This window comes from Acomys russatus, chromosome 27 (genome assembly GCF_903995435.1).
Source record: "Acomys russatus chromosome 27, mAcoRus1.1, whole genome shotgun sequence".
In the NCBI taxonomy this organism is placed as follows: domain Eukaryota; kingdom Metazoa; phylum Chordata; class Mammalia; order Rodentia; family Muridae; genus Acomys; species Acomys russatus.
This window is the reverse complement of record NC_067163.1, coordinates 24,978,880-25,005,221: the sequence shown is the minus strand read 5'-3', so window position 1 is coordinate 25,005,221 and position 26,342 is coordinate 24,978,880. Positions and strand designations below refer to the sequence as shown.

Genomic DNA, 26,342 nt, shown 5'->3' with positions numbered 1-26,342 from the left:
AGCTGTAGAAAATGGGCACTACAGACAGCATTATAGACAGATTTTATCTTAGTTTGCGAGGGGAGAGGGAAGTGGAGAGGAATGGAGGCGGGAAAAGAAACATTTTTCCAATTAGCTAAAATTAAGATAAATAAAAGTACAAAGAATAAAAAAAATCTTAATTTTAATTAACATTTCATCAACATTGCAGAAGGGAAAGCAGCGGCAGAATGTTCGGTTAAATCGCTTGCTTAAAAATACACAGCCAGGAAATGGCAGAGTTTGAATTTCAATCATAGTAATCTGAATCACCATTTAAAATCGGGTTTCAGCAAAGTCACAGGATGAGAAATTTTACAGGGCAAACTCTGACCGGACTATCAGTGTTTATGCAGCGGATTGCCACAAACGCCAATAAGCAGAGACAGGGTGAGTCTTTGAACTGCTTTATTCAGAGCGCCCGTAATCTGAGAAGACGGGATTAACATTTTTCTGTGATTTGTTTTACCTGTTATCTGTCTCACAGCTAGCAAACCGGAACAAAGGAAATCAGTCATTCCTGAATCTGGTCATGTCTCTCACTCAGGTCAGGTGGTCAGTCTGGTTTCGGAGATTCAAGGCTGGTTTGTTTGTTTTGTTTTGTTTGTTTTTTGCACAGGTCCCTCCTAATTCTCTTTCTAGTTACCTTTGTTAGGTTTGCACACTCCCAAAGCCACCGAGCCTTGCATTCCTCTCTCTGAGTCAGATTTAAATCTGAACAAACCAACCCAGCTATTAACAATGTGTACGTGTCAATTCCTTTCTATGGTATTAAGTACAAATGCATCTTATGGAATTTATCCATCCATCCTGCCCTGTGTCGGAAAGAGACCAAACAGATAATAGGGAGTGTGGCGAGATCCAACACTGCATTAAACACACACACACACTCACACACACACACACAAATCCAATGTGCTAATTAGTTGTGTGAGCGTTTTGCATGCATTAGGTCGCGTAATTCCTGCAAACAATTTTGTGAGGTGGGTGCTATTAACTCCATTTTTCTGGCTAGGGCATTTGATAGATGGTTGCATTTCAAGAGCTGCTTCTGAAGTGAGACAAAGCAGACGGACATCTGAGGAAAGCTGTGCCGGCCAAAGCAATCCTGCAGAAAATGAAGGAAGGTTTAAGTTTCCCAGCCAGGTAGTGGCTCGTCCTAGCTTTCAAATCTGCCCAGCCAGCCCGCCAGAGCGTCACAAAGCCCGCCTCTCAACTACAAAGCCACGCCCCCAGGCTGGCCGTTCTCTGAGCTCCCAATACTTCCCTTCTTCTCTCGGACTCCACCCACCTCGGAAAGAATCATTTCCGAGTATGTTGGATTCTGATTGGTCCAGAAGCCGGAAGTGAGGGCGGGCGGTGGTGCCGTTGCCGCAGTGACAGTACGGGGGAGTGGGAAGATGGCGGCGTCGCGTCGCTCTCAGCATCATCACCACCATCATCAACAACAGCTCCAGCCCGCCCCAGGGGCTTCGGCTCCGCCACCGCCACCTCCACCGCCGCTCAGCCCGGGCCTGGCCCCGGGACCCACCCCAGCCTCTCCCACGGCCGGCGGCCTGGCGCCCTTCGCCTCCCCGCGGCACGGCCTGGCGCTGCCGGAGGGGGATGGCAGCCGGGACCCGCCCGACAGGCCGCGATCTCCCGACCCGGTGGACGGCGCGGTCTGCACGGTGGCAGCTACGGCCGCTGTCCCGGCAGCTTCCGCCGCCGTCGGGGTCGCTCCCAGCGCAGCCGGCGGTGGCGGTAACAACTCGGCGTCGTCCACGTCTTCCCCGACTTCGTCTTCCTCCCCGTCCTCCCCTGGCTCGAGCTTAGCGGAGAGTCCCGAGGGGACCGGAGTTGGCTCCGCTGCAACTTTGGGACCCGGGGCGGCGGGCCTCGGCCCGGGGGTCCCAGCCGTGAGTGGGGCCCTGCGGGAGCTGCTGGAGGCCTGTCGCAATGGGGACGTGTCCCGGGTGAAGAGGTTGGTGGACGCAGCGAACGTGAATGCAAAGGATATGGCCGGTCGAAAGTCTTCGCCCCTCCACTTTGCAGCAGGTCAGAGACTTTAGAATTGTGTTTTGCGGTTTTTGGAGCGAGGGCGGGTGATAGGACTAGGGGAAAAAAAAGTTACAGCTTGTAATGAGACTAGTAGGGCCTTGGTTGTTTTTCTTTTACCCCTCACCCTGAGACCTGAAGTTAGTGCCTGGGTGGTGGGGGCGTGGAAGGGGGGGACGTGTGAATCTGCAGCTTGGCGTCCTCAACAGTAGTGGTGTGTCAACTTGTAAACTCCGGGTAGTGGTTGACGCTGGATATGGACGTACTTAAAACTTTTCCCCTTCAGAGTGTGTCTTGAGACAGGTTAGATTTGAGTAGCTTTAGAACAGCTCTGCCGTTCCTGTGCTAGTTTGTTTTGTTTTGTTTTGTTTTACAACACGGTTATGTCTCTTAAGGACAGACACTCCCGGCCAAAAGAAGTGTACGGGTAACTCAACAAGTGTTTAGAATCTTTTATATTCGTGGTAAGACAACGCAAGACAGTGGTGTCTGTGAAACTCCGTCTTTTCACAGGAGTTTGCAGTCTGTTTGGAGAGACTACTACGGGCCAGTCGGAGACCATAGTGATAAGGGTATTGTTCGCCCTAGGCTATGGGGAGAGAGAACAGCTTTGAGGTTGCAAACTCCTCCTTTGTGTATTTACCCTGTCTCAGCTAGTTCATTTTCTTAGAGACAAAGATGATAGCCGTTTGAGGATTTAGAAAGAAGTCTCTGTCATGAAAATTATCCCAGTAGGCACAGGTTTCTGAACGCTGAACTTTACTTTTTGCCCCTCCCCCCTTCTGAGCAAGTAGTTTTCTTTTAGAAACACGTAATATATTTTTTTAACAAACCACAGAAATGCAAAGCAAAAACAAACAGGCCATACATAGCCTCACTGCTTTGATACCGCCTGTTTTTTTTTTTAATAAAGACAAGCAGTGCTTAACTTCAGAGCGTCTCTCCCGCTCCTCTTTCTGCCTTGAGATGCTGTAAACACCTGGGCTTTGCTTCTGTTGGGGGAGCGTTCTCCCCCTGGGCTACGTTTCAGGGTATCATTCCTTCACTTTGTTCTGTAAGCTTAGGCTTAGGACTGTACATAGGGTTTCTGCCTATAACCTGGTGGGTGCTGCCATTCTCATTGGTACACATCTTTAAGAGAGTCGAGGTTTGCAAGCAAAGTAGTGGACGTTGAGTCGGCAGTGTGAGTTAGAGCTTAAGCTATAATAATCTCTTCTTGGGTTTGTAATTGCAGTGCACAGTTGCTAATTATTCAATGTTTGGGGGAGAAAGTAGTAGTGTGGGGCTTATAGAAAAGGCTACCTATCAGATTAAAAAAAAATTTTTTTTTATTTGCAGCCCATACTTAGAAATAGATTTTGCATTGTTGCAATTGTTGCAAACTACACTCTCCCCTATGTGTGTGTTGTACTTTGGTATTTTTATATAGACTTCCACTTAACTTAACAAATTGTGTCTGTGATTCATTAATGTTAATGATCACACTGGGAATCATCAGATTACTGGCTCTATGCTGGGTATTTAGACACTAACTGTTGAGTGTGATGAACTGGCTTTTAAGTAAGCTTTCATTTAAGTAACTGAAAAGTGAAGGCACCTGCGTGTTGTACGTGGAATAGCATTCTTTTTTCTTGTTTTGATTTTCTTTCTTCCCTAGTTCTTTTTTCTCTGTCTTTCAAGACTTGTCTGGACAGGCTCAGCGTTCGTCCTCATCCTCCCAAGTGCTAAGATGTCAGGCCTGTGCTACTACACATGATTTCTTTTTCTTTACGTTCTGAGACTGTTTACTTTACTTTTCCAAATCTGATGTATGTGTTGTCTCACAAATGTATAACCAACATGCTACTTTCTGTATCACTGTACTCATTTAAAATTAGCACACACAGAATAGTGCTTATTTCCCAGTCATGCCTTGAACTCTTCTCTGGAGTTCTGTGTGTACTCACATACGTTAGATTGCAAACAGTGGAACAGTCTTACATAATTATTTTGTAGTTAGAAAGAATCTTGATCTGGCTTTTTTTTTTTTTTTAACCTTAGTTCTTTAGCTCATTTGTGGAAAACAGACAGCGGTAGCTACTGAATTCTCTGGTGGACCTACCTGTTCATGTTTGTATAGCGTGAAAGCTTCCTAAGGTCTGGTTTCCATTAGAAGTAGGCTGAGTAGTTGGAAGTGCTTGCTAGTTGACTATTAGTTGATTTTTATTATAGCCACTGTTTTGTTCTGGAGTAGCTTTTTTATGGATAGGAAATGCACAAATGCCTTGGATGGAAAGTTTTTAAAATTCTAGCTAATAATAGTTCCTTATGTGTTAAAAACTGACAAAACTTTGGAATGGCAGATAGTTCTTTACTTTATAGAGCTTACTGTGTAGTGAGAGGTTTACAGAATAACTATAAAACCTCACAGTGTAACCTGTAGGAGAATACCCTACTGTTTTTTAGAGTATTTAGAAGAGGCTGTTAATTCTGGATTTGGAGCAAGCAGTTAAGAAATCTTTCCTTTAAAAAACATTGTTTAGTTGAGTTTTCTTTTTGAAACAGGGCTTTTACTATGTAATCCTGGCTGCCCTGGAATTGTCTGTGTAGACCAGGGTGACCAGGCTCACAGACTTCTGTAAGAAGTCTGCCTGCCTGCCTCTGCCTGTTGAGTGCTGATATTCTGGGTGTGCATTACTACACCTGGTCACCAAAGAGCTTTTTAAGTACCACTTTAAAGTGAAATTATCCTAATTTACTTCCCACTATTGATGTATTTTTACAAACAAACCGGTATAACTTTCATTTTTGTTTTGTTTTGTTTTTTGAGACAGGGTTTCTCTGTGTAGTCCTGGCTGTCCAAGACTTGCTTTGTAGACCAGGCTAGCCTTGAACTCACAGAGATCCACCTGCCTCTTCCTCCCAAGTGCTTGGGATTAAAGGTGTGCGCCACCACGCCCAGCCTCAAATCAGTATAATTTTCATGAAACTTCTTTTTACAAAAGAGTTCAGAACGGGGTGTGGTGATGCATGCCTGTAATTTTAGCACTTTGAGAGGCAGGTGTATTTCTGAGTTCGAGGCCAGCCTGATCTACAGAGTGAGCCCAGGACAACCAAGGCTACACAGAGAAACCCTGTCTCGAAAAACAAACAAAAACAAAAACAAAAAAAAGAGAGTTCAACTCACATTTTCTTTTAAAAATTCAAACAGTTTTGAGATCTCTGTCCTAAGTATTTAGCATTAATTTTTAAAGCTTTATTTTTAAAAATGTATGTGTATATGCGTGTCTTTGTATAGGGATGTATGTGCACATGAGCATTGCGCATGCATCCATGTGTGTGTGGAGAGAGAGAGAGACCCTGAGAGTGTTGGATATCCTAGAGTTGTGTGTGGCTTGAGCTCTGTGAAGTGGTGACTGGGAAACTAACTTGGATCCTCTGGAAAAGCAACAGGCCCTCTTAACCACTGTGTCGTCTTTGTAGGCCCTCATAGTATGTAATTTTTTTTTTTTTTTTTTTTTTTTTTTGAGACAGTCTTTACATATCTCTAGGACGGTCCTAGAATGTATTCGCTGTATAGATCAGGTTGGTCTTAAAGTCACAGAGCCTCTACCATGCCTAGCATGGTGTTTATTTTAAATGAAGATGTTTGATGTAGGCTTCTGTATTGTTTGTTAACTGTGTATTATAAGGCATTTTGGTATCAAAGGTAGAATGTATGTCAGTTTTGTTTTCTTGGTTTGGATGGGACCCCCCCTATAGCACACACTTAACCCCACAAAAGTTGCTCAACTCACTTTAGATACTGATATTTCATAAAGATAATACTGCTTCCCCCAGCTCCTTCTTTTCCAGTACAGATTTTTGTTTTGTTTTGTTTTTAATAGCTAACTACACTCCACAGTGTCCTGGGGTGGGAATCTGTTCAGTCTGTGCCTCTGCTTTTTACTGCTGACAACCACGTTGATTTGGGGCGAGAGTTACCTTTACTCAGTTCTCAGTTTTCTTGGAGACAGCCTGTCTTTAGGTTAGGTTGGCTTCCTGACAACCCTGCCACAGCCTCCCTGGTGCTGGGATTCTAGGTCTGTGCTACCAAGGCAAGCTTGTCAGGATTGAAAGGTCCGACTGTAGTAGAAGAAAAGCACTTGCTCTGCAGATTCCTTCCTAGGTCTAAACTGTCTGGTTGAAGTGGGCATGTGTACCTCATCTTTTCTAAAAGTTGGGCATGTTCCTTACAGTTCGCAAGGAGCTTTGAGTTGGGGGGTGCATGAAGTGTCTCGCTCTTTTGTGTCAGTGGTGTCACTCTTTGGTAGTGATGCTTTAAAGAATAAGCCAGCTGTTTGATGTCATTACAAATATGTCTCCAATAACGAAAAAGGGAACAAGTGAACTTATCTGAGACTGCTCATATTTCTGCCTTATGCTGTTGGCTTAAATCTTCCTCAGTCTCAGACTCTTTGCTTAAGTGCGCGTCAGTGTAGATTGCAGGCACTGAGTAGGTGCCCCAATAAGCATACAAACATCTCAGACCCTTATAAAAGTCACTACAAAGCCAGGAAGCTCAGTTTTCTGGGATGAGCAGTCATATTTAAAAGTTCTTGAAGTGGTCTCGTCTAGTTCACACTCTTCTGTAAGACCAGCCTCTCCCGCCTTCTGTTGTATGTCAGTAGTCCCTCTGCGCTCAGCAGATCCATTGTAGCAGTATGCACCTTTCTGTTGTGACTATTACGAATAAAGCTGTTAAGACATACATTCTTAAACTTTTGTGTGTATAGGGCTTTTTCTTCTTGGACAAAAATATATTGGAGCTGTTGGATCTTGGGTTAGGTAAATGTCCGGGGTGGTAGCTCATAGTCCCTTGAAAGTGGCAGGACTTAGACGATCAGTTTCATAGAGCAGCGCACAGCGTGACTTTTGATTTCAGAGAAGGCCAGCTGGTAGCAGCGTAGGTGAGTAAATAGAACTTAGACTCTTTCCAGGGTTCTCATTCCACTTTGGCTGGGTAGGTATTTCGAAAGAAAGTGGCTCAGCCCCTGCTCAGGAGGAGGTGACCACACAAGGTATGCCTACACTTACAGTCCTGTATTGCTTAATGATAGGGATCAGGTTGGAGAAAGGCAGTGTTAGGTGCGATTGTTGGCTGTGATCATCAGAGTGTGCCCACAGAGGCCCGTGGCACAGCGTGATATACACACATCGTGCTCTGTGGTGGTGCTTCCAGGCTGCACACTTGTCCAGGATCATGTCAGTGTCTGAGTTCTGATTGTCGTGACACAGTGCTGAGTATTTGTATATAAGCAGAGAAAGTAAATGGTAAAACAAGATACGAAAAGTGAAACAGTATACCCTTAAAGACACTTAGCACGAGTGGAGTTTGTGGAATTGGAAGTTAGTCTGGGAGAATTAGAGAGTGAACACGAAGGCCTATGCATTTAAAAAAAAAAAAAAAACATTGTAACTTATAGCCATCCTAATTTATAAAAACTAGTTTTTCTTCAGTGATGCCCTTTTGTTTGTTGGAGCCAGGGCCTCTCATGTGGCCCACGATAGCCTTGAGTTGATGACCCTCTGCTTCACTCCCTGGGTAGTAGGCCTGTACTTCCATGCCTCATCAGGACTTTTTCCACTTTATCTTTAAAAACTTGTAAACTTTTGATTTTTGTTTTGTTTTGTTTTTCAAGACAGGGGTTCTTTATGTAGCTTTGGCTGTCCTGGACTTGCTTTGTAGACCAGGCTGGCCTTGCACTCACAGAGATTCACCTGCCTCTGCCTCGCCAGTGCTGGGATTAAAGGCGTGCGCCACCATGTCTGGCCCTCTTATGTAATACTTAAAACACAGACATACGGTGTACAGCCAAACAAAATATTTTTATCTTTTGTAGCCTCATAATGTTTCCTTATTTAAAACCATTTTAATAGTTCTTTCTGTATGTTATTACTCAGAAGTAGAATAGATTAGTCAGCTGAGGCCAACATCGGGTCAGAATAACTGTCATCACTGTCTCCTAGTGCTGGAAGCTAGGAATCCAGTGTCTTGTCCACCTGGAATGTGCTTAGGGACTGTAACAGCATTGGGCCATCTCCTACAATTGCACTGCCTTCTGCTGTACCTGCAAAGGCCTGCTTGAGGCTGCTTTCTATGTATTTTTTTAAAAGTGTAAAATAATGATGGAAAACATAATATGGTAAATACGTCAAGCTGGTAATTTATTAGCTGTGCCAAGTCTATGTACTATATGTATATTGTATAAGCTGAGGTTTTATATGACAGGGACAGTGTAAGTACACCACAGTAGGTTTGTTTACACCAGAATCACCACAGACAAAGAAGTAATGCATCGTGGCATCACAGTGGCAATAATATCACTTCATGATAGTTTTTTTAGTGCTGTAAGTCACACTGTTATGTGACTCGGTATCTCCTTGACCCAACACTGTTAGCAGCTGTGACTATATGCTAGATCACTGGTGTAATCCTAGAAGCTGCCTTTCCTGGTGACTTGTGCTTTCTAGCATCAGGTAATGCAGAGCATTCCATCTAGGTTTGGCTTTCCTAAGAAGGTGGTATAAATGTCTCCTTAACCAGTGCTTTTAGCCTGGGTCCAGCTCAGCTGCCCTTACTGTGTAACAGTTGCTGATGCCTGGGGCTATGAGTTCCAAGTACATTTCTAAGTTTGTCAGATGATCTGTTTTTCTCTCTAAGATTAGGTTTGCCTTGGTGTGGTGTGGTGTGGTGTGGAAGGGATTGACTGCAGTGTTCAGCCTCGAACTCACAGCGATCCTCCTGCCTCTGCCTCCCAAGTGCTGGGATTAAAGGTGTGTTCCACCACGCCCAGCAAGTCTTTTTCTTTTAAACTGTAGGAAAAGGAGAAATAAAGTAAAGCTTCTTCTCTTTTTGGTTATAACTAATGGTTAGTGGCAAATTTTTGTTTATTTGTTTAGACTTGTAAGTTTTTATTTTTAAAGAATTGAGTAAACCTTTGATAGTTAACACAGATGACTTCTGTTAATTGCAAGGTCAAATTGCCTTTTAAAAGAACTTACCACTGACCCACACATCTTAAAAGCTACTGTATTCATATCACCAATTAGAGTTTTAAAAATTAATCCTACTTCCCAATATGTAGCTACTGACAGTGCTTTTAGGAAGGTTGGGTGTGTCCAAGTAGATCTGACAGGATTGGGTGCCCTCAGTCTGAAATATTTAAGGGAGCCTTTTGATGATGCTATCCGTCCATCCATCCGTCCATCTGTCCATCCATCCATCCGTCCATCCTGTTAATATATTGTCCCTGTCTCTTTTTTCATATGCTTACCTTCTTATACTGACAGTGGAAATTTGACTTTTTTTTTTAAAGATGACACAAGAGTACAATTAGTAAGTAATTGTTAGCTGTTTTGTAAAATAATGTCTGGAATAAGAGATGCTTAAGTTGTGCTTTTGTCTAGGAGAAATCTCATTTAGAAAAAAAATTCTTCTGAACTAATTTGTAGAGCAAGGTATTAAAAACATGCCTCACCCACTTTTCCCCACAAGGCAAAACCATAATGTAGGAATGGGATGTACCATTGTTAACCTGTTGGACTTTTAAGAAAGCGAGAACTTTAATATGGGTATTCAGTTCACATTTGAAGAGTGGGCTTTTTAGGTTAATAGTTCTAATCTCAGGTCTGACTTCCTTATATCTAGAAATAATAACTTTTAATGTACTAATGTACCTTTTTGTTGTCAAAGTCAGACGTCACATAGCAATTAAGTGACACAGTAGATTAAACCGGTATATTTGTTTGACTTAAAATCATTAGGTCCGGGCTGCCCAAATGGAAACTTCATAGTAATGAGAAATAAAAGTTCTATTTTGAGTTGTTTTACAATTTGACAATTGTCATGGCTTTCTCAAGTTGGTTTCCTAATAGTAAAAGCAATCATTTTAAATTTGAAAGTGAAGGAAAAAGCTGTCCATCATTTTCTCACCCAAGAATTACAGGAGACTTGTGGTGGATGTAGCCCTCCAAGCCTTTTCCTGGCATTTAAAGTAAAACTCTTCAGTAAGTAGGATATTAGAACATTTGCAATTATTAAAATCCTTGTTTTAAAGTTTTTTAACTTATGTGTATGGATGTGTATCTGCATGAGTTCATGTACACCGTGTGTGTATGCATTCAAGTGTGGAAGTCACATCTGGAGCTGGCTGGCCTCAGCGTTAGTAGCCCTGTCTCCCCAGCCTGAGCACTAGGCTTACAAGTGGTGTGCCTCTGCTGCCTTACACACTCAGGACCATGGGCTGCATGGTGCTCACTTTACTGACTGAGCCATCTCCCCAGCCTGAGAACTCATTATTTAATATTGCCAAGGTGAAACATGGAAATATTGGTATTCAGTAGTATGGATTTCAGCAGTTATGTTAATAATACCCTTTTCAGTTTCTGTCAGTTATCGATGTGTCTAAATGACTCTGTTTCTGGCCGTGTGAAATTCACCAGCAAGGAAATGTTGGTGGAAATGAAATGAGCATCATGAAACTTACTTAGTTAACAGTTACCGAGACAATCCCACAAGTGTAGTCCTCACTCTCACACCTGTTTCTAAGGGACCAAGATAGGGCTCTACTAAAATCATATGATCCTTAGGCAGAAGCTCATCAAATAGGTCTCAGATCTTCTGCAAGATGATGCATGGTGTTATTTTCTTGTCTTTATATGTATGATGTTTCCTGGGTAGGTGGGAGCAGTCAATCATCTTTGCGCCCCAGATCAGGCACCGGTGACAGACCATAGAAAGAATTGTACCAAGGCTGGCTTGCTAGGCCGTTGAGCTTATTGGGGTTACTTGCAAGAGCATGTATAACCTGGGCAGCTATTCACTGAAAAGCCCAGTGCAGTATGGTTGCTTACTCAAAAAAGCGGCATAAACAGAGTACCCTGCCCAACTTGTAGGCAGCACTAACAAAGAATCTGCTCTTCCCAGCAGTTGTTGAGTGCTGTGAGGTACCCTAGGGTAGAGCATCATGGAAAGAAGAGAACAGCTATTTCATTTGACTTGAGACTTTTCCATTTCAAAGTGTTAGTAAGGTCCAGTGCACCACCATGCACCAGTCACCCGGTCAGCAGAGCAGTTGGGTATGGCAGGCACCGTGGAGGGAGCGCCTTCTTTAGGCATCTACTAGATAGAGATTACAAGTAGCTATAAATAAGCCATCCTTCATGAGCACCCCACTGCTTCATCCAGGGCTGCTGCATAGCCCTCCATCCACGGTGGGCTTTCCTGGGGCTCAGCCTGGCTGGGGATCTATAGTCTTGTTTTCAGTGCTTGCTGGTACCCAGCTTCCTGATTCAGACAGGCTTTGGATCAGCACCATGGTTCTTGCCTTTCCATGAGTCATAGCTGGCTGCTAAAAGGGTTCCGTCCAGGCTGGGCTAACAGTCTTTACCCCCAGTGTGCCTTCTTGTAGGGAGAAATGGACCCAGCATACTCTTGTGGAGTAACTGCCTGTCCCAGGAGAAACTTAGTTCTTTTTCACCTGTACTGTTCTGTATTTCTCTTTTTTGACCTCTTTCAAACCTTTCAGACTTCAAAGCCTTCTAGTGGTTGACAAGCACAGTGTGTGGCTTTTTGTCAGCCTTTTACCTGAAATTCTGGCAGAAATCCTGCCACACTTGTTTTCCAGAGATTTGGACAGACCCCTTGTCTGCCCTGCCTTTCTCTCATGCCCCCCTTGATTGCTTGAACACTTAATGAACAGCTTACATACATACCTAGTCATTCAGATTCCACTTTGTAAAGATTGCATTTTGCCATGGACTCAGCAAAGCCGTTAAAGTCCCATCCCCAGCTTCTAACTTCCTTGTTGAATATAATCCTGTCTGGCCTGGTGTTGTATGACAGAACTTTTTCCCAGGGAGACATGGCACACATGTCTACTCACCCCAGATAGGGATACCATGACAGACCAAAGTATGGATACCACCAAAGTCCAAATTGGTGAACCAATAAGTTCTAGTAGGAGCAAAAATGATGCAAAGGCAGCTGTTGTCACCAAAGCCCACCCCAGCATGACTAGTGCACAGTGCACAGCCTGCAGGCAGTTCAACAGGTTGGAGAGGGTCCGTTCCAGTTGACTCTGGTCTTGGCTTCTGCTTCCCCCAGGCAGCCAGTCTGCTCTCTGAGTCTTCTTTACAGTTTAACTTTGTTCCTCTGAGAGGGACTCTCAGCTTTTAATTACTTACTCTGGCAGGAATGGGCCTAATGACTTTATCTGGTCAGTTTCACCAGATACTGACACTGTTTTGAGCTGACCTTCCTTTTTAAGGCAGTTCCTACAGGATGGACTATTTCCATTTTGGAGGGAGGAAACTTACACACTTGGAAGAAGCTGACACAACACCTGGTAGAGGCATTGAACATGGTCTTTCTTACGCTCAGTTCTGTCCTACCTGTTTGCCATATAGCCTTCGACACTTGCAAGAACTCAGCTGGTCATAACCAAGTATCCTGAGGTGAGTCCCCCAGAGACTGATTTTCCCTCATGCTGCCTCAGATTATGCAGCTTTACCCTCATGCAGGGATGAGTCATTACATTAATCATTTTCTCTGCCTCTGGGGCAGGCAGACCGATCTCATCTATCCCCACGCTCCAGCAGCTTCATGGAAACAGGCTGCAAGGGACTCTGATTGTTTTTCGGGTGCAGTGTGTTATTCCCTGGTTACCATAGCCCACTATGGAGGCTGCCATCTGCTTGTTGAATCAGAGTTTTCTCCGTATTAAAATTAGACCTGAGTAGCTGGTATTGGCCCTTCCTTGCCATCTTCCTTTTCATTTTGATTCTTCCCGTGCATTCTAAGTTTTTGGGTGCTAGTAAGGGCTATTTAGCACAGATTGAATTTTTATTTTATTCCTTTGCACCTCACAAGTTGTAAGAAACAGCAATCTAGCACCTCCAGCCCACCTCCCCCACCCACCCCCTATTTTTCTGAGCAAACCATGGGCTTATGTGGAGGATAGAGAGCATTCACATGTCTTTTTCCTGTTGTAACCCTCCTTAACACTGACAAGATTTTTGTTTGTTTTGAGTAGACAGCTCAGCCTCAATTGTATGTCTTATCACTCACAGCAAAATCCATACGCCAGCTGCCACAGCCTACTTATAGTCCTATCTAGTATTTGCTGCTTTGAGTGACTGCAGTACAGTCTCTGGTCCAGGAGCTGTTTCGGGGACATCCTCTTACTCAAGCAATGAGGATCAGCCTCAGTTGCATATCTTAGACTTCTCATGGGCTTTGTTTGCCCTGTTTGGGTGCTAATTGCATTGTGTGACTTTTCCTGGGAATACATGAACACACAGCCCCACTCCTACCCCAATGGCAGATTAAAGAAATGGTTATTCTACCCAAGTTTCGGTTAGTGAAACAGTTTATTAAGAGTACTGCAAGGAGCTTGAGTGACTCTGGAAGCTGTCTCCCCAGAAGGCCCACATCAGCTCACTTCATAACAGCTGCCCCACTTGAGTGTGCTCCACAAGTTGCTGGTAGCCCCACAGAAGAGTCTCCTTCTTCAACAGCTGTTTACTACCTACATATCCCTGGGGAGGGGCAGCTTTAGTTTTGAGTAAGTTTCTTGTGATATGAACTTCCCTTCAAGGAGGGATTGTTTAATTAGGAGGAAATACATAGATAGAGAACACTTAGAGTCAAAATGTTGTTTCTCAAAGGTTTTCATGTCAGGATACTCAGTAATCCTCCCTTACCCTCAGGGTTCTAAAACGCCTGAACCTAATTTCACATGAATTTTTTTATTCACTTCTCATCCTTACTGAAGACCCCCCCTCAGTCCCATCCTTATACCCCCTCCCCAATTTCCCCTCCCTAGGAGGCCCTGCCATGAATACCAACCTGCCCTGGCACATCAAGGCGCAGCAGGACTAAGTGCATCTTCTCCCACTGAGGCCAGACAAGGCAGCCCAGCTAGGGAAAAGGGGCCCAGAGGCAGGCAGCAGAGTCAGAGACAACCCCTGTTTCCATTGTTAGGGGATCCATATGATGACCAAGCTGCACATCTGCTACATATGTGTAGGGGCCTACGTCCAGCCCGTGCATGCTCTTTGGTTGGTGGTTCAGTCTCTGTGAACCCCCATGAACCCAGGTTTCGTTGACTCTGTAGGTCTTTTTGTGGTGCCCTTGACCCCTCAATGCTCCTCCCCAACCTGCCCCACCACCACCACTCTTCATAAGCTCTGCCTCTTGTTTGCCTGTGGGTCTCTGCATGTGTTTCCATCAGCTGCTGGGTGGAGCCTTTCAGAAGACAGTTATGCTAGTCTCCTGTCTGCAAGCATAACAGAGTATCACTAATGGTGTCAAGAGTTGGCTCTCTCCCATGGCAGGGGGGGCTGTCTCAAGTTGGGCCAGTCATTGGTTGGTTATTCCCTCAGTCTCTGTCCCATCTTTATCCCTGCACATCTTATAGGCAGGACAAAATTTTGGTCAAATGTTTTGTGGGTGAGCTGGTGGGTAGGTAAGGTACATTTGATCCTCTCCAGAAGTCCCTAAGTAGGAACCCCCATTTTTTCTCCTAAGGGAAGCATGGTTAGCTCTATTCTGTTGTATCTGAATCATCAGGTTAGTAGATAAGAGTGAAGTCAGGGAAAGCACTGGAATACCACAAGAACTGAGGTGAGGCAATGATAGTAGGTAGATCAGACACTCTGGGTAGAACACAGCACAAAGTACATGATTTAAAAATTAGACATTATTTAAACCCCTTCCTGGATCTAGCCAATGGTCAGAATATTCTCCACAGTTGAGTGGAGAGTGTGATACGACTTTCTCACGTACTCTGGTGCCTCACATTTGACCATGTCCCCTGGAGGGGGAGACCTGGTGGCACTCAGAAGAAGGACAGCAAGTAGCCAAGAAGAGACTTGATACCCTATGAGAATATACAGGGGGAGGTAATCCCCCTCAGGAACAGTCATAGGGGAGGGGAATAATGGGAAAATGGGGGGGGGGGAGGAATGGGAGGATACAAGGGATGGGATAAACATTGAGATGTAACAAGAATAAATTAATAAAAAAAAATTAGACATTATTTATTTCTCGTCTTTATCATATCATACTACAGTGGCTGGCTGCAGGCCTCTAGTGCAGAATGCAGCACTGTGGGGAAAGGACTGTGTTGAATGTGCATTTGTTAATTCAGGTTATGTCTGTTGAGACTTATGGTAGAAATTAAAATGTAGACATAAAAATATATCAATTCTGTTGTTCGAGAGTAAATAACATTTGCAGAGTATATAACACTTATTCGATTCTTTCTGAAACAAAGATTACTGAAAGGTGTTTTGTGTTTTGAGTCAGTTTAATGCCAGCATTAATCGAAGCCAGTCTAATTCTTGTATTTTATGTGCCATCATTGTGTGTATTGTATGGGGTGCATTAATGAAACAGATAATGGAGTCGTGAAGGAAGTGCTATTTTAATAGTCTTTTCAAATAATAAGATTTTTTTTCTTTATAATACAGAGTTTGGTTAATTCTTGTTAGGAGAGCTTACAGTCTTATCAATGAATTTTTCGTATTTCTGGTATGTTAAAATCCACTGACTTATTTTACAGAAATTGATCTTGTTAGTATATGGTTTGGATTTTGGGGGGAAAGTATTGCATCAGTTTGCCTTTCAGATCTTTCAAAACATTAACATCTTAACTCTATAAGAACAACAAGCAGCATGTCTGTTAGTAACAATAATCTTAGAAAAATAATAGTTATTGGGGAACTGCTAAGATTACTGAAGTGTGTAGCGCTGTGATGGTCATTATTTGTCTAAAAGCTCAAGTTCTATCTCTAGGAGCAAAGGTAGTTTTCTCTTCTAAGTACCAGGCACCCTTGTTCGTCCTGGAGAACATGGCAAACGCAGAGTTCCAAACTGTTCTTAAGCAGCTGCATTCTGTGCCATTCTCACTGTTTCACAGTCTTACTTAAATATGGACTCCAGAGGCTGGAATTTAAGGAACATTTGCATGAAAAGTATTCCCATGTGAAACTGGCTCTGAAAATATCATGAAGGCCTGTGAGAAAGAGTATGGCCAGATGGTAGTTTGATGTCTCTCTCTGCCAAGTGTCGTGTTAGGGTTTTGTTTGTTTGCTTTAGAGCACTATGGGCGTATTTTCCAAATGACCAGCATGATGCTACAAAACCAATCACCGTCACTATGGGCAGCGAGGAAAGCAGGACCATCAGCTTAGTACTGTTTCACGGACAGTTTGAACTTCTCGGATCCCCAGAAAGGATCCCAGGTCACTGGGCACCGCAGCTTGTAGTGTAGAGTGTGCTGACTTAGGGGCAGCTCCTCATTGTGTTCACATGGCCTTAGAGTCGGCTGGTGGGTGTGCACAGTCATATACACCACAGTGTACGTGTCATTTTCAGAAGAATTACACACTCCCGAAGCTGTAGAATAATAGTTCTGAAACTGGAAGGTTTGTTGCTGGGCCACACTCCAGAGTTTCTCTTTTGGTTAGTCTGTGTGGAGCCAAGTAATTTGCGTTTTTACCAAGCCCCGGGAGAAGCTGCTGCTCTTTGGGAGTGGATTCCTAATCCAGGACTGATTACATTACTAGTGTAGGGTAAGCTTTGTTTTAAAAAAATCCCTTCTCACTGTTTTCATGCATGTGCAAGATTAAGAATCTAGTGAGATATTCTGACAGTTGGTATTCCCTGTGCATGAGCCTTCCAGGGGGTTTTATATCTGAAGAAAAGCAGTCCTGGGCCATTAAAGTGTACTTAAAGGAGTCCTGGGTGCTGGGTCTGTGCAATGGAGTAGGTGCAGTTATTGAAATTCTCATGAGATTTTTGGTTGGAAATCTGTGCTGTTAGATTGGCTTTCCCGAGAGTCTACAAGCTTATGTTCCTCACACAGCCCTTACACCTTCAGCACAACAGACACAGATATGCATAAATCCTAAGTATATTGTAGTGCTTTTTCAGTGTTTACACCTGCAGCTGTAAGCCTGCCGTTGAGTCTCTAGCCCTTTACATATAACACATAGGTTAGTGCAGTCTGCTCTTGAACTTGGCAAGAGGATTCTGCCGTTGTTACTTGTTCTGTGTGGTTTGGCTGACTCGGGGCAACAGTCTGTTGGTTTTCATTGTGTACAGTCTGTGCTGTGACTGCTGCATCTGGGTATTGTTTGTGTCTGCTGTGAGCAGTGCTCTTAGGAATGGTTTTGTGTAGCCCTAAATGTCAGCATTTAAAGTACATTCCTTAGCTTTTACATGTTTTTATTAGACTCACTTGTTTATGCAGGTGGGGTGTTGTGCCATGCACACATGTGGAGGTTGGAGGACAACTTGTAGAAGTCAGTTCTCTCCTTCCACCATGTAGCTTTGGTGGCAAGAGTTTTTACCCACTGGGCCATCTTGCGGGCCCAGTGTTGTAATAAAGCAAATAAATAATATCTATGTTTTAATTTGCATTTCTGGGGAGTCACTTGGCTGTGGTTTTAGACAATAATTGAGACTTCTTTTGTATGTGTGATTAATCTTTTTTCTGCCTTTTGCCATTTACTTGTAAATTTTTTTGTCTTTGCATTTTTTGTAGTTGATGTAAATATCTGTTGCTGTTTTTATTTAATTTACCAACTCCCTAGACTTACTGCCTTTAAAGTTTTTTTTTTTCCTCACTGTTTTATGCTATAGTCTGTAGAGTTCCCTTTGCTCTGCACTGAGAGGTAAAGACGTAAAGAAATTGTTTCCTAAATTATTCTAAAGGTGGTTCAGTTGCTTAGCACCACTTATTGAATAATTTAATCATTATGATAAAATGAAGCTTTTTTTTGTAATTGTGTTAGTGTATTTTCTGTGTGTTCTTTCTCCGTACTTCTAGTTATGATTCATCCATTGTATTGCATTTAGTTTTTCCTTCCTCCAAGAAGAATACCATTGGAGAGGTCTATGATGAAATAAAGGAAGGTAGACTGAAAAATACTAAAAGAATTCAAAGTCTTCAGCAATTTTTCTCCCTTCTGAGATTGCTGTATATGCTGCTATTTCTATGCTGCAAGAGTCATTTAGTTCTCCTAGCTGTTATGCATTTTCTTGTTTATTTTTTAAATCTCCAAAAATGTTTATTAGCATGATTAAAAACATTTTTGAATAGTAACAGGAGCTTCTAAACATGAAAGAGTTATCAGTGGCTCCATCTTATAACAGATATTTGGAATTGAAGGGACAGCTTTATTGCCAGTCTTCGTTTATTAAAAACAATCCATTTATCGGTTCCATGACATCATGACTGTTGCTTTGTCTGGGAGTGAGTCACTACAACAGTTAAGTATATTAAAAAAAATCTTCCATCATAATAATTGGAGAGTGACCTGCATTAAAGAGTGACTCTGAGTAACGAGTTGATTAAAAATACACAAAGAGGTTGGTTTTGTTTTAAAAGCAACCCTTTACACACTACAAAGAAAGAATGAGTATTTTGGCTATTTAAATTCCTACATGATACTGAAAACGGCAGTCCCCGGAGGTCCGTTTCCACCACCACCACCACCACCTTTTCCCCGCCCCATTGGACGCGTGCATCCCCTCTTCTGGACAGCAGATCCCAGGGGTGACTCTGAAGACCTAGGCCTCCACATGTTTATACTGGTCTGAGAACAAAGACAGCATCACCCAAAATGTAGTAGTCATTGTACATGTCCCCTTCACACAGGCATGGCAGTCTAGAAAGCATCGTGACAACGCCAGCTTTCCTCAACACCTCTGGCAGGCTATCCACTTGTTCTTCCCAGTTCTGTCCCGAGATTTCCAAATTGTCTGACGGTTTCTCCCACCTGCCACCTATGTTTTCCACAAATGGTTGAAAGGGCAAAATCAAGGCAAGGATGACCCTGCCTTGTGTGGGCTCCAGGACACTTCTGATATGTTTTAACAGTGCCAGGGGCTGATCACAGTGTTCCTGTAGATTTAAGCAGCCATCACATCATACCGGAACCCTGTGTTTTGCCACTCATATATACCAAACACTTTTCTTTCTGAAAGACTTAGGAAGTTTTTAGTCGTTGAAATTGTTAGACTGTGCCGGAGCGTCCTGTTCTCTTGGCAGCCTGCGAGCTCTCCTGAGCCTGGATAGCTGTGAGAAGCCTGCCATCTTTTGCAGTGCTTCTTCTCTTCCTGCCCCACCACTCCTACCTCTTCTTCAATTCTTGCCTTCTGCTCTGTTTTTTCGAGCCTTCCAGGAGAATTCTTCAGGAGCTTGGGTTAGAGTGATGGAAGTATGCATTCTAGATTGTAGAAAATATCAATAGACATGCTAGGAACGAGTGTGCCCCAGTGTGTTCTGAGCATGTTCTCAGCATTTTTCAGCCTTTGTTTTTCTCTAAATGCTGTCACCTTTAGTGTAATTGTGCACTTGGCTCTCTGGCCTGCTGGCAGTATTTTCCCTTGATTTATCCCTCTACTTTTGGCTGGAGCTGGACTGGAAATCCTGTCTTCATATTTCACAGAAGCGAGCGGGACACTGACAGCGTTGAGGAGTGTAGGCTTTCTCTGGTCTATTGCCTGCCTAGGCAGGATAATTATCTTCTGCTATTGAGCTAACCTTTTTTGCATTGGACTCTAACCATCTTTTTTTTTTTTTTCCCTGTCTCAAGAAATATTTTTCCTATAGTTTGTTTTTAAACTTCTGGTCTCTTACCTTTTTTTGTTTCTGGTGATTTCTTGGTCTGTGGAATCTCTACAGACCAAGGTTCTCAACTAGAATTTGGGGGCAAGCCATTCTTGCTTTCTAAATAAATCTATGCCAGGTCTCCACTATTAGACTGTACAGCAGGAATTTTCCTAACTAGTTGCCTCTGCTCTTTTTTCCTTGATTCTTTAATTTTTATTGTGACATGCACGTGTGTGTCTGTGTGTGCTTATGGAGGGCCAAGGTCCACATTGCGTGTCCTCAGCAGTCACCCTCCCTCTTATTATTTGAGACTGCATCTCTTTCTTGAGCCTGGAGCTCACCAGTTCTAGACTGGCTGGCCAGGGAGCTCCAGGGATCCCTGTGTCTGACGCACACCATGGTGTGGTGTAAGACCCTGGTGACACTGGGACTTTTAATATTTTAAAGTCAGGCTTTAGCGGGCCGACTGTCAGCTAGCTCTTCTAAGTTAACCTGACCACCTAGCCCCATCCCACCATGTGGCCAGTTATACCTTCCAGGCTCATAGTCTCCTTTCATGCCTCCTGTGGAAAAAGAGCCTCCTCTTCTTCCCAGAGTCCCTTTTTCTGCCTGGAAGTCTCACCTTCCACTTCCTGCCCTAGATATTGGCCATCAGCTCTTTCTAATAACCAATCCACCATGAGATACAGCTGATACAACTCAAACAGTCCAGGGATAGAAGGCAATACGAACTTTTCTTTAGGATTTACAAAACAGGTAATGGACCCTTGGATGCTGCCTGAAGGCGCTGTGTACACCAGGTGGGTCTTCCCACCTCAGTTAAGGCAATCAGGTGACACTCCTTCCTCAGGTGATTCTGATTTGTGGCAAGTTGATATTTAAACTTAACCCCGAATTCAAGTATCTGAAAAACCTTCAAGACTCAGATAGCATAAAGTGATTTTTTCTTATAAATAGTTCCTAGGTACTTAAAATGAAACAAATTTCTACCCATGACTTACGAAGCCATGGCAAATGCTGTTATTTATTCTCCCTGAATTCATCTTCTAATTCTTCACCAGTAGATAACTTGGTTTTCTTGAGACAGCTGTGTGCTCAGCTATAAAAGACTTGTCTTTCAGTCTGTCTTTGTAGGTGGGTAGATGACACATTTTTGGCCAGGAATGTATAGGTGTGTGTATCTGAAAACACTGCTTTAATACTAATCATGTATACAAGCCTTTTTCTTCCTCTCCTTTCTCTCTTGTCTGGGAATCATGTGTCAAGCTCAGAGGTGTAGACACTCTTAGAACCACAAACGGATAAGCAAGTGAATGCCAGGGCAGAGGTCATCAAAGTGAAAGGTTTTCATTTCTCATGCCATTGCTAAGTGGCATGTAAGCCAAGTGAATTTCTGCCCTAGTTTGGTGGTGTCACTTGGAGCTGCCTGTGTTTCCTCCTGACCTCATCTTCCCATGTCTACTATTGACATTAGCCAGCTTACAGATTTGACCACCTGATAGGCCCTAACTCAATTGCAAGCTCCTGACCATGGCTTGAAGAATCTGAGAGGTCTGACTTTCCTAACCTCACCTAACCCATCATTGTCCTTTTTATCCCAGTAGGAACAAAACAACCCTCAAAATTCCCCATGAGCCTTTTCCTTTCCTAAAGGGGGCAGAAAGTGCCTTTGGAAGAATAGGGTTGTGATGTTAAAAGGAAGGACGGGGTAGAAATGAGACTAAATAGAACCTCCAACTACCACCATCCTGCTGTGCCAGGATTGAGAACAGACTAAACATGGCCTGGTGCCACACGTCTTTAATCCTAGCACTCGGGAGGCGGAGGCAGGTGGATCTCTGTGAGTCTGAGGCCAGCCTGGTGTACAGAGTGAGTTCCAAGACAGTCCTTTCTCAAAAAACCAAAACAAAACCATAGCCTGGTGATGGTGTAGCAATGGAAGCTTTACTATTCTAATATAAAATTGACTTATATCCCCCACCCCATTTGAGCTTACCTTTTGAGGGATTGTCCAGGAGAAATATAATTTTTTTGGTGGTGGGGGGGACTTTCTTACAAACTGCTTTCCTGAAAATGAGTGAATTTCTATAGATCACGTGGAAGACACATCTTTTTTCGTATGGTTCTCATTTCTTCAGTGTATGCATGAAGTGGAGCAAAATACGACTCTTTCCTTACACTTTGGTTTTATTAAGATGCCAGTTTCTAATTTGATCAAGTAAATACTAGTGTGGAATTAGTGCCACACAAGTTACTAAATGCTGATATGTACAGTTTCCACTTTTAGTTCATTGCAGTTTTATCATTGTAGCACAATTACTTTCCTGTTATGGGCCGCCATTTCCCTTTTCTCTAGGTCTCGCTAAATCCTCCTCATGTTAGACTTTGCCTAATGTTGTTATTCCGTCGCCCTTCTCACTGCTTGTGCAGACTTCACACGGCTTCACGTCCTAGCTGGCTCTTCTCCTTTTCCCTTTTCTAGCTGAAAACTGTGAAAATTGTTAACAGTGTCTGGTTCTGTATCTCAGGTGCATCAGGTCTCACTTTTCCACCTTGTTCTCTCAGATTCGTAATCCCATCGCAGATGGCTTGGTTGAACCACCTGATGCACAGTTTGGCTATTGATCCCAATAGTGTTCTGGTGCCGTCATTAGTTCTGCTGCTGCAGAGTCCCTCTAACGGAACTGTCACCACCTGCTTCGGTCACATTCCTGTGCTCTCCAGTGCGAGATGTTGTGATTTGCTTTGGTTTGGTTGGCAGCAGTATTTAACATACTTAACTATAAAATTTGTGCCAGCACCTTGTAAGTATAAAGTACATAGAAGCTTTATGTATGTAATTTGGTTACATGTCAACGACACTGTTGTGCGGAGTCATCTCATTCACGTGTATTTCTGACACAGTTGCCTGCCATAGCAAGGGATTAAGAATGGTTTTGGAGCCAGCCACTCCACAGCAAGGGGAGAGCTTTCCTCTGTTCCACTTCTCAAAATGGGAGAATCAGTTTGAAGGAAGCTAATGTTTCTGCTTCTTTTAATTTTTGCTTTAGGGTACAGTACTTCAGTGCATAGGTGTGGTCTTGTTGAAGATTTGACTTAACGAATGGAACGTTTCTGCCTCTCTTCCCCAGGTTTTGGAAGGAAGGATGTGGTAGAGCACTTGCTGCAGATGGGTGCTAATGTCCATGCTCGGGATGATGGCGGCCTCATCCCCCTTCACAACGCCTGTTCCTTTGGTCATGCTGAGGTCGTGAGTCTGCTACTGTGCCAAGGAGCAGATCCTAATGCCAGAGATAACTGGAACTATACTCCTCTGCACGAAGCTGCCATTAAAGGGAAAATTGATGTCTGTATCGGTGAGTATTACTGCTGGAGTGCTGCCGCCATCGCCGTTTGCTCAGTGTTAACTGCAGGTTGCTCTTGGGTAACCTTCATAGGTATGCGTAGGTAAAGGCTTCTTCTAGAGGAATTCTTTTCCATCAGAGGGAAGTAGAGAGCTGGATGGATCCAGAGGTGATTAAGGTTTGCATTAGCTCCTTCAATGAGGCAACTCGGTGTCATCTGTGTAGAAGTAAATTCTGAGTATTCTCTTCACAAGTGTTAAGTCTCTTATTAAACACCTGCTTTTAACTTCACATCAGTGAGAGCCATAAAGTATACATTCCTACTGAATTGGATGACATATTTGGATATTGTAGGTTGATTCAGATAAAACCATCACATTATGACTGATGTCCTTAATTTGCTAAAATTGAACACCTATCAGTTTATTACTACGGGAAAGCCTTGAGTATGTGTTTCAAGTCCAGTAGTTCAAAGCTGAACTATATTACAGAGTGCATGTGTTCTTGTCTTTGCTTTGTTCAACTTGACACAAGCTAGGATCACAAGCTAGAAAGAGGGAGCCTCTGTTGAGAAGTGCTTCTATCAGATTGGCCTATAGGCAAGTCTATGGAGGCATCTTCTTAGTTAATGATGTATGAGAGGGCCCAGCCTGCTATGGGCAGTGCTGTCCCTGGGCAGTTGGTCCTGGATTGGATGAGAAAACAGGCTTAGAAAGCCATGGAGCGCAATCCAGTAAGCAGTGTTCCTCCACGGGCTCTGCTTCAGTTCCTGCCTTGAGTCCCTGCCCTGAGTTCCTTCATGATAAACTGTAAACTGAAATAAACTCTTTCCTCCCAGGTTGCTTTTGATGTTTATTACAATAATAGACAGCAAATGAGGACTGAGAGAAAACAGTCACAGACAGAATTTAGCTTCCTAACCATTTTAAGTAACTTCTAATTTTTAGATTTGCCTTTATTGCATTAACATTTTTACTTACTAAAACAAGCCTCTTAGAAGACAAGTGTCTTGTCTCCTGGGGGTATCACCTACTTCTTGACTCTTGAAATGGTTGAAATGTATTGAGCCCATCTGAGACTTTGTATCCTTTATGATGACAGAATGGTGGCTCTGTCTCTTTGTGGATGTCAACATCTTATCGCAGCATTTTCTTTATGCTAAAGTATATAGGCCATTTTTAACATGCTCTGGTTAAATTTTTCCCTTAAAAATGATTACAACTATCTCCTCGAGGGTATTTCTTCTAGTCTCTAGTATGTTCTCGGTTTTCCTGAAGTTGTTCATTTTCTGTCAAGTTTATCTTTAGTCCCTTTAGCGTCTTTTGGCATGATTCGTTGACTGGCCTTTTAGTGCCTTGCCATCTGTTGCACTCAGTGGTTGTCTCTTCCTCCCAGGCCTTGCACTAGTACAGTCATGTTCTAGCCGCTCATTTTACACAAGGACCTTGAGAAGCCTGAACCCAGCTCAGAGCAGCTGCTCTGATCCCGAAGTTCTGCCTTGCTTTTCCTGTGTGATAACTGCTGCTGAACCTTTATCATTGTTTTCGCCTAATGTAGACTTGGAGCTTCTCTGTCCTTGCTGCACCTGACAGTGTGGGCCCATTGGAGGTTTCTTAGTCATTGGTCACAGAATCTCCTGCTCTTTTTAGTTGCTGAAAACATCCTTTCTAGTCTCCACTGCACTGTTTTTCTATTTGTACCTCTCTGAATTTTTCATTTTGCCAGTACTTTTATTTAATTTTTTGAAGTTAGAATCTTTTCTCCCTCTTAATGTCTGTACCAAAAAATAGATACTAAAAATGCCTTCTTTAATGTTGGCTCTGCTGAAAAAAAAATCTAGATGGAAGGCTTCAAGACCCTTTAAAGACTGGGCCCTGCAGCATCAGCTCTTGCAGTCCTCAGCAGGCTTTGCCCACATCGCCTCCCTTGCTGTAAATTCGTGTGAAGTATAAAAGTTGGAAGGAAGGGAGGGGCACCTTTGAAACTCTCATCAAAATATGACCAAGGTGTAGCTGCTGTTAAAGTATCTGCAGGACTCAAGATGCACTTGCCTGGCATGGTGGTGCACACCTTCAATCCCTCTGCATTAGGTGGACAGAGGTCAGCGGATCTCTTGAATTTGAAGCCAGCCTGCTGTACATAGTGAGATCTTGCCTCAACAAACAAATGACTGTAGACTCTTCTCTATATTAAATTTTTGGAATCCTCTTAATATGCCCTTTGAAAAACCTCCCATAGCATATGTTATACATCAGGAATTCAAGCATAGTTAAATTCTGAAATATTCTTCTGAAGCATAGCTAGACAAAATAATTGGAAACCTTGTCCCTTCTCAGTTTCTATTTGAGGTTGGTAGTTTTGAGGCTGTGTATAAAGTTGATTTTTAAAAATGCTACCCTGATGATTTAAAATGTATGTCTCTGTATGTGAGTAGAATAGCAAACACAGGTGACAGACTTAGGGTAGAGCCGAATCCCATGACTCTACCCAGGAAAGCATCAGGGCAGATGCTGAAGGTACAGCCTCTGCTTTTATATCCTTGACTCCCCAAGGAGTACAGTCACTAGGTTTCAGTGATGTGCAGAAAGGAACTGGCTCTGTTCCTGACCAAGTTACCAGTGGTGGTGCTTGTCAGGGTAACATTCAGTGAGAGCACTGCCCTTTGTGAATTACTAGTATTACCATTGTTGGACTCTAAACAGCAGCCTCTCTGTGGGGTATTTTGTCTTCCTCTTTCCTTCCTCTTCCTCTTTGATTATTTTTTTTTCCTCTTTGATTGTTAAAGAACTCATATGAACAATCTTTAATCTGTTTCTTTCATTGCTGTTCTTTAACTATCATAAACAGAGTATTTTGTAAAATTTAACTTTAAATGCTTGTAAAATTAAATGAACTGCTTAAGACAGTGATAGGGCTCGCTAGAATGTTCATGCCATTCTTCTGCTGCATATAACAACCCAAATGCTCTTTAGAAATCAACATACTTTCTCTCTTTAGAGCTTGTTCATTTCTCCATCCTCAAGAGTATAGTCTCAGAACATTAAAATAAGTATTTATTGAGCACATGCCGTGTGAATACAGAAACTGGTTGGGTCAGATATGCTCCTTTCCATTCCTGGCTAGGGATGACTTCTCTCAGCTGGGTGGCCCGATCTGTAGTGGTAGAATTCTGGTCATACAGTTAGTTGTGCATATTAAATAATCCTTTGTGGCAGTGAAATTTTGCTTGAGTGCTAGTAGTGGCCAGGCCATGATGTGCCTGCTAAAGGACAGTTAGTTCCCTTCCACTCTGTGGTGT

At 43.1% G+C, this 26,342-nt stretch overlaps 1 protein-coding gene across 1 annotated transcript in view; it reads left to right on the top strand.

Annotated features, from left to right (window-relative positions):
- The first annotated feature begins 1,371 nt into the window (after window positions 1-1,371).
- The window catches only part of Tnks (tankyrase), a 145,399-nt gene continuing 120,428 nt past the window's right edge, over window positions 1,372-26,342 (top strand). The window contains exons 1-2 of the mRNA XM_051170061.1: window positions 1,372-2,055; window positions 22,832-23,056. Of these exons, the coding sequence (XP_051026018.1) occupies window positions 1,419-2,055; window positions 22,832-23,056 (862 nt within the window). The 5' untranslated portion in view covers window positions 1,372-1,418. The remainder of the gene's footprint in view (window positions 2,056-22,831; window positions 23,057-26,342) is intronic.